At 32.0% G+C, this 8267-nt stretch overlaps 1 protein-coding gene across 1 annotated transcript; it reads left to right on the forward strand.

The window, feature by feature from the left end:
• Positions 1-931: 931 nt before the first annotated feature.
• Positions 932-5685, forward strand: LOC111622831 (60S ribosomal protein L12-like). The gene is made up of 5 exons (XM_023365253.1): positions 932-1099; positions 1452-1525; positions 4884-5064; positions 5154-5353; positions 5428-5685. Exons 1-5 carry the CDS (start codon positions 1063-1065, stop codon positions 5431-5433), a joined length of 498 nt encoding a protein of 165 aa, XP_023221021.1. The 5' UTR covers positions 932-1062; the 3' UTR covers positions 5434-5685.
• The last annotated feature ends 2582 nt before the right edge of the window (positions 5686-8267 follow it).

The following is an 8267-nucleotide window of genomic DNA, read 5'->3' on the forward strand; positions in this document are numbered from 1 at the left end:
TGGCATGTTGTGAAATTTCTGATAGTTGGATAATAAACCGTTTTATTGTAATTTGTCTTTTTAAATTATTTTGAGTTGATATTAAAATTTGAAAAAGGGGGATCCCTAGATCGGTAAAATAGGTGAATTTCCTCCTACAACGTCGGTTGTTGTTCGGGGTACAGTTAAGGTTTTAACAAAGTTCGAGCGAATACATAATTAGCATAAAAAAAGTTGAAATAAAGTGATTAAACAAAAATTATTACAAATATCGTAAATAACAGTTCACAAATGCATATATAGAAGAATATTTTTTGAAATCGATCGCGCACACAGTGAAATGCTCGTATACACGCGCGCCATCTATCGTAGGATAAATGTACTATGCCAGAAACCTTCGCGGGAGTGTATTAAATTAAAAAACTTCCCACAGTTTCATGGCAATCGGATAAACGGTGTGGTAATGCATGAAGGACAGACGAACAGACAGACATACATTCATTTTTATATATATAGATTATTCTTGCCACATTTTAAATTTTTCATACGTGTTATTATTATTGTCGAGAGGGATCTTTGTATTATATTTTATTCTGTTTAAACTTTGTTTTTATTCTAATTATTTAAAAACTAAATATTTTTATGTTTTATTTTTGAAGAGGGAGTTTATTTGATTTTAAAAAAATTATTGTTTAAATAAGTAAAATAAAATAAATAAAAATAATTAAAATTAAAATTTCTCATTTTTCATATTAATCGTTACAAAAATTATATTTCTGAAATTGAATTTCTTATAATACGAAAGATTTTATTCATTTGAATATTTAAAAAATATATTTTTTAATTATAAAATATTTATTGTTATTGAAAAAGTATTAAAAATAAAATTACAACAAAAAAATTATAAATATTTTTAGACATTGGCTACTTTTGTGCTATAGCGAATTATCGATATACGGTAGGGAGAATAAATCCGCATTGTGCGTCCCGCTCACGTAAGTAGCAGTTGGGGTGCAACTCTTTTGGTCGTGTCTAACAAGACTCATCCAACACTATCAACTGCAATCCATTTTCATCTTTAAAATGCCACCAAAATTTGATCCAACCGAAACTAAAATCGGTAAGTTAGGTTTTAAACTATATAAATAACTCGTTATTATGAAGAAGAATGGAGCCGCCATAGCCCATTACTAGAAAATTCGGTAAGAAAATGTTAACTTTTGTAAGGATTTCTGTAAATAATGGCCGATTTTGTTTGTTTTTTAAAAATAATTTATAATAATATCTGTTATATATAACGTTTATTACTTTTATAGATTAATCTTTTAGAAAATTACCATACCACGTGGTATATTTACGTGATGTTATTTTTATGAATAATGATTATTGTGTTTGTAATTATTACAAAACGGCAATTTTTGTACAGAATATAATTTATACAAAATATTAATAAATTTTAACCCATTATTTAGTTTATTTGAGAGTAGTGGGTGGAGAAGTTGGTGCCACGTCATCTCTTGCACCCAAAGTCGGTCCTTTAGGATTGGTAAGTGTTAATTCCAAAATGCTGTTTAATGTAATATAACATTTTCAAGTTTTAATAACAATGAGTTTCTCGTTAATAATGTATTTGTTTCAGTATTATAGTAGGTAAAATTGTTTTCAATTTTACATGTATTTGTATGAAATACTGTTATGTTGAAACAATTACTCTAAATGTGAAACAGTAAGAATAATTGTCACGTTTTCATTGATTATACAGTAACATGTAGGAAGTTAAGCAATTTTATAACTTGAAAATACAGGTAAAACGTCACAAATTCTGTAAAATGATCAATTTTAAATATAATCCTGATTTTTAACACATTTTTGAAAAATTTTATGCATTTTTATCAAAATTGATGAGTTTCTGAATTTTTTTTAAGGTTCTTGTATTTTTACATTTGAACACATATTTACTGTGTTGTTACAAGCATCTGAGTGGACGACTTAATGTTATTTAGTATTAAATGTAAATTTGGGTAGAAATTACTTTTAGGCAATTTGTCTACATTTTGTGCAGTGAAAATGAAAATAAACGACTTCTAACAACTTAACACTGTGTTTTTTAATAACAACCCACGAAAAACCTTTTTAACGAGTGTTATGTCACAATGAAAGTTTAACAGGTTGTCTCTGTTCTGTATGTGGGCAAATTAATGTTGCTTTATCGTACTAAAATACGAGGGCAGTTTTTGTTTCAACCTTTGATGGTCCATAAAACAAAGACAAGTGTAAATAACAAAATTAATTTATTACAGAAAGTTATGTACAAACATGGTTACTTTTCAACGTGATTGCTGTGAAGATTGAGGTGTTTGTCAAATCTGTGAGCGAGCTTTGCAATTCCCTCTTTGTAGAATGTTGCAGCCAGTGACTTGAGATGGGCCTTAATGTTTTGAAGATCATCATTAGTCTCGAATCTCTGCCCTCCTCTAGCCACTTTTTCAGTTTGGGGAGTCGTGGAAGTCACTCAGCACTAAATTGGGGCCATATGCTTGGTGTTTAAAAAGTTTCCATTGAAATCGCTGAAGAAGCTGTTGGGTTACAGCAGCACTGAGGTTGGGCATTGTCGTGACTGTTCTTATATTTCAGGGGTGATGTATTGAATTCAAATTTCATCTCCACTCATGTCAAAAAATTGTGATGATTTTTTGACATTGTGACTGGAGATGAGACTTGGCTTTTAGCATCATAATGAGTGAGAAATGTCACTGCTGTTGCCATTCAGTGACCTTTGTGGTCATCGACAACATCTTTGGAACCCTTCGAGTGCACAGTTTTTTGTAGTGTAGATGATCTGTTATGATTCTGTAAACAGATTATCTTGAAACTTCAGGAAATTCCATGCACAACTCATTTATGGCAAACCTCTGTTTTTTCAAGCCGCTTTGTCAACTCACTGAACAAATATCTTCTGTTGCGACAGACTTGTGTCCTTGTCCTTTGTCGTGAACATTGATTTGGTCTCCTTTAAATTTCTCATAAAGTTTTCAAGTTTCACCATATACCTGTCTCATTCTTCACTAAATTTCTGCAGCACTATTCTCTTCTGCTTGAAGAAATCAAATTATATTATGCAACTTGCACTTGGCGGGAGAGTCAATCGTAGCAACCGTGTTTAAGTGCCTGCAACTAAGCCCACAATGATGTAATGACAGAAGTGGTAGTGGCTATTATAGCAGAGATGTGCAATTGCCTTCACAAATACCTGCCTCCTTCCACTTGATTGGCTGTTTATCTGCACAATCAGAGGTTGAAACAAAAACCTCCTATGTAACTTGTTTAGAGGTCAAGTTTGTACAGAATTGGTTGTAACAGCAAATTAGGGACGATGTGTGCTTATTTATTATTTTAGAATTTGGCTTTTATTTACAGATCTTTTTGATTTGTGTGTGTTGTAAAAATGCTTTTGTTGTCAGTACTCTGGATCAAACTGCCTGTGAACACTAAAGTGGTCCCTTTTCACAAGTTATTTTAGATTTGACCAGACCGCAAATGGGGATGATTGTGTGGTGAGCAAGACATCTGGGGTAGATCACTGAAAAAATTCTTGGAGTTTATTTGATTGCCTGGATTAAATTGTTTCCCCAGAAGCTGTAACTGCTTCAGCAATCTGCCAGGCAAGTTAATCATGATTGTGACAAGATCAAAAATTCTTTATATAATGGTGCCAAATAATGTTTAGGGAACTGATGATTATACATTCCTTTGTAATAGCTAACTTTTAATGATGTGAACCTGGAGTTAATTTTAAAACTATTATATTAAATTATTTTGCATAATTTTTGGTATTTTTAAAAATGCGGACTTTTTTTGTGTTTTATATTTATATATTAGAAAGTTACCTAAGTTTCTCATTTAAGTTTTGTATTTTACTTTACAAATTCTCACTTGGCCCTTCCCAAGGGATATACTGTGCCCACCTTGTCTATTATGTTTGTTTATTCTACCATTCATTTGTTTCATATTCTGAAAATTTTAGTTATTGTTGAGCTTAAGTATATTTTTTATGATGTAATTTGAATGTTTCAGTTTTTTCTTTTGCACAAAGTATTCCCTTTGTACAAGATGCAAATAATGTTAAACATATTTCTCTCAGTTGGCAGTATTGTAAATGATTTGTTTTTAGGCTGTTGTTCCTTATTGAGAGTGCATATAAGTCACTTAGTTAACTGCATTTATTAACATTGTTGGTTTGCTCATTGGTGTACTGGCAGTGCAATTTTTTTAGGAATAATATTAATAGTTTATATTTTGATTTAAATTAGTAAGTAAATATGTGTTCTTGGCTGCAAAAATGTTTATTATTCAGTCTGACATTACTGTGTATTTTTTTTTTTTTTTTGCACAAAATATAGTTATTTTTCAAAGATGGTCATAAAATGTTCCCCTCTCCCTTTGTTGATAGTTCATGCAAAAGAAACTACCTTGCTAATCAAAGGTTAATGAAATGTTTTCAAGAAAAGAATTCATTTAAGTGAAGTTTACCTGTATTTGAAGTCTGTTACATCAATGTAACTTAGTTTTTTTTACATATTCATTATTTTATTAATGAATATTCTGATTGAATCATTGAAAAAATTGAATATTCTGATGCCCGATGATTACAACCAAATCTTGAGGGAGACCGTGAATGCTGTGAAAGTGCTGCTTCGCTCTAACCCTAATTTCCCCACTTTTACATCTTTGTCTCGCTCTATTCATCTGTTTCCTCACTTTTTGTAGTGGCATTAGTAATGGCTAGTAACGGATGTGTCCCATTGATTGAAGATTATGAGATCTGAGGGCATCCGATTTTTATTATTATTATTGATTCGATTGTACTTAATTTTGTACTTAAAATTGAAATGTTTTCTACTTAGTCACCAAAAAAAGTTGGAGATGACATTGCCAAGGCCACTGCAGATTGGAAAGGTTTGAAAATCACAGTCAAGTTGATTATTCAAAACAGACAAGCTCAGATTGAAGTTGTTCCTAGTGCTGCTTCACTCATCATCAGAGCTTTGAAGGAACCTCCCAGAGACAGAAAGAAAGTTAAACATGGTATGCATGATGGCTTTTTATCATGTGTGGTTTGTAACATATACAATGTAACAAAATATTCTAAAATGTGGATAAAATTTATCTTGCAGTAAAACACAATGGAAATCTTGCTTTTGATGACATCGTTACCATTGCTCGTACTATGAGACCACGTTCCATGGCCAAAGATCTGGCCGGCACGGTGAAGGAAATCTTGGGTACCTGCCAGTCTGTGGGATGCACGATAGATGGTAGCCATCCTCACGATCTTATTGAGAAAATCAAAGCCAAGGAGCTTGAAGTTCCAGAAGTGAGTATATTATCATCTGTTTAGTGTATTCAACTCAACTCTAATTTATTAATGTATATTTTTTTTATTTTCAGGAATAAAGTTGAAATAAAGTAAACTGACATTTTGAATTGGTGTGTCTTTATTTTTATCATTTAGTATTTAAATTTTTTATTTTTTCACACTTTTTTGATACAATTCAAATAGTTTACAGAGAAGAGTTTTATTGTTACATTATCTGTTATAACATTGGAATCTGTTTTTCTATGAATTAGTGCAAAAGTTGTAGGGTAAATTTTCCCAGAAAAAAATTTTTAAATATCTATGAAAAGAAATATAGCAACAAACAATTGTTTTGGTTTGAAATTCATGAGAGATGTTAGTGCCATTATATCTAACAATTCCATAGGCTTTAAAATATCTCTTTATCTCTAGTATTTACATATTCTGAACTCAGAGAAAGTGGAGTGTTGAAAGAAACTATATTAGAATGAACAATTATATATTTTGACAGTCACGATGCTGGACTGCAATTTTTAAGCATATATTTAATTTAAAATATATGCTCTGCCTCCAAATTAGTACTGTATTGTCTTGCCCCTCTACATAATTTTTTTAACAGTAGTCCTGCCAGTCATCTAACACCTTCTAGAGGAAACGAACTGAAATAACATGATTAACGGTTTGCATCGGAACTTCGTGTATAGTTAATCGGGACCTCATGCCCCAAGATTTCCACATCTGGTCTCGTCTTCAAACTCCGTTCTCGAGATTGTTAGGACGAACAATAGGAATTTATAGGTCTACAATTTTAAATTGCAGCCCAATTATGAATCAAATCGATTAAAATTTAATTTTTAATTTTTCGAGTAGACTCCTTATCTATTAATACTATTACGTGTATCTGATTAAATTTCACTAGATGTCGTGTAAAAATGTCTAGTACCGAAATTCGTATTTAAACTTTATGAGAAACTGGAAAGTAAAATGATTTTCTGGAGCAATAGCTTATAACAATCACGAAAATAAGCAATTTTTGAACATAATTCAGACTATGTAAAAAGGTTCCCTGTAACGCATTAGAATTAAACGTACGAACGTTTAATTCTAATTTAATATTTGGAAGTAATTAAACGCTTCGTTTTTGGTACTCCGCGTAGATGGAATATTTTTAAATTTTGCGTGACGAATTTAAGTTTGAAAGTTATTTTTTGTAATCCTAATTGATGTGAATGTACCAGTACTGTACGATATATAATTATGTTCATTGTCACGGATAATTTGATTCATAATCTATTGAATTCAAATGACTTCATCTGTCAAAACTTACAAAATCCATAATGTGATAAATCAGAAAACCGAAAAAACTACTGTATTTTGGTAATTCACTGCATAAAAATCCTAATAGAGTAAATTTTAAATGATTAATAACCATTTACTATCCCACGTTCAAATTTTATAAAATTAATTTTTTATAATACAGTAAAACTCCGCTTAACGCTGATTCGATATAACGCGGTCTGCTCAGCCTAAAAACCTCAAAATTTATGTCGATTCATATCGCGGCATTTCATTGATTCGTATATACAGTAGTGTGTCGTTTATCCGAATCAATTGGGGACGGGTTCGGATAACCGACTATGTACGAAAAATATTAACTAGTGTTGCAACGAATAGTATATTCGGCTTGATTAACTCACGTACGAAAATTGGCGCGCAAACCGCATGGCAAGTACCCTGCTCTATTGGCCCACTGTCACTACGCTTCGCCAATCGCGTTAATTCTTGACAGTTCAGACAAGAGCATCATGGCAGTACAGTAGAGCGTCGTTTATCCGAATTAATTGGAAACTCGGGTTGTTCGGATAACCAATTATGTACGAAAAAATATATTAATTTATCCCGTGTTGAAATTTTTCTCTGTTGCGTGTCGCTTCGCGTTGAATTTTCGTCGATGTTAAGCCTAACGAAGACTTGTATCGTTAAAAATTATTTTTTTATTTTGTACAAACAAAATAAATATATTGAAAAAAATAAAAAATCTAAGAGGATATTTTTAATCATAACGAACTCAGCTAGGTGGTAAGGGATGGGGCCTGACATATCCTGGACAGGCCAAGAAAAATTCTTGATGTTGGCCATAAGGATTCGAGAATAACAAAATTCTAAATATACTTCAGAAGTTAATTTAGTATTAAAAACGTAAAATATTTGAGTAGCCCAAGACATAGCCAAAGATTATAGCGCCACAGCACTGGCGAAGATTTAAATTTGTCGACGAATTCCTTCGGATAAACGACGCTCTACTGCAGGGGTGGCCAAAACGTGGCGCATTGGACGATTACAAGTGGCGCTTTAGTTCGTTTTAAGCAAAGTTGCCAGATTTAGTTTTTTCGCGATTAAGAATATTATATAAAAAAATAAATTTTTTATAGGCTGTCTTGGCAAGTTCATTTGTTGCACAATTCGTTACGGTCTATTTTGCAAATAAAATGAGTGTTCTCCACATAGTAAATTACAATGTATGCATGTATTTTGAGTCTTGCGATCTTTATTTTCGATCAGTTTACGGGCGTGTAAATGGCCAAAAACATTTATTGTGATTAACGTTATTCTAAGCTGATCTCGTTCTCAGTGCCAATAATTGTGTTGCAGAGTAATCTTCACTAAACGAGACTCTGGCAGCAATAGCATCATCATGAAGCAATCACCCTCTCGTACAGGAGATCATTGTTGACTATTGTAAATTGGTGCTTCAATAAACTGTCATAAAGTAATTAATTCAACTGCGTGATTAAGTTATTTCCTTTTCTTTCCTAAGCGAAGCAGATTTATTATTATGTGTATTTATCAACCCCTATTATTGAATGTAAGACTGTATAAAAAGTGTTAGAGTTATATGGCGCATCTGAACTCGTCTGTCAAAAAATTGGCG

This window comes from Centruroides sculpturatus, unplaced genomic scaffold (genome assembly GCF_000671375.1).
Source record: "Centruroides sculpturatus isolate CEXI.00-Female unplaced genomic scaffold, Cexi_2.0 scaffold332, whole genome shotgun sequence".
Lineage (NCBI taxonomy): Eukaryota > Metazoa > Arthropoda > Arachnida > Scorpiones > Buthidae > Centruroides > Centruroides sculpturatus.

What these genes read in the sequence shown, in the direction of transcription:
- LOC111622831 (XM_023365253.1), top strand. Translation starts at nt 1,063, where the DNA reads ATGCCACCAAAATTTGATCCAACCGAAACTAAAATCG. An exon ending in TCCAACCGAAACTAAAATCG is followed by an intron (nt 1,100 to 1,451) that starts GTAAGTTAGGTT and finishes CCCATTATTTAG; the next exon opens with TTTATTTGAGAGTAGTGGGT. An exon ending in CAGAAAGAAAGTTAAACATG is followed by an intron (nt 5,065 to 5,153) that starts GTATGCATGATG and finishes TTTATCTTGCAG; the next exon opens with TAAAACACAATGGAAATCTT.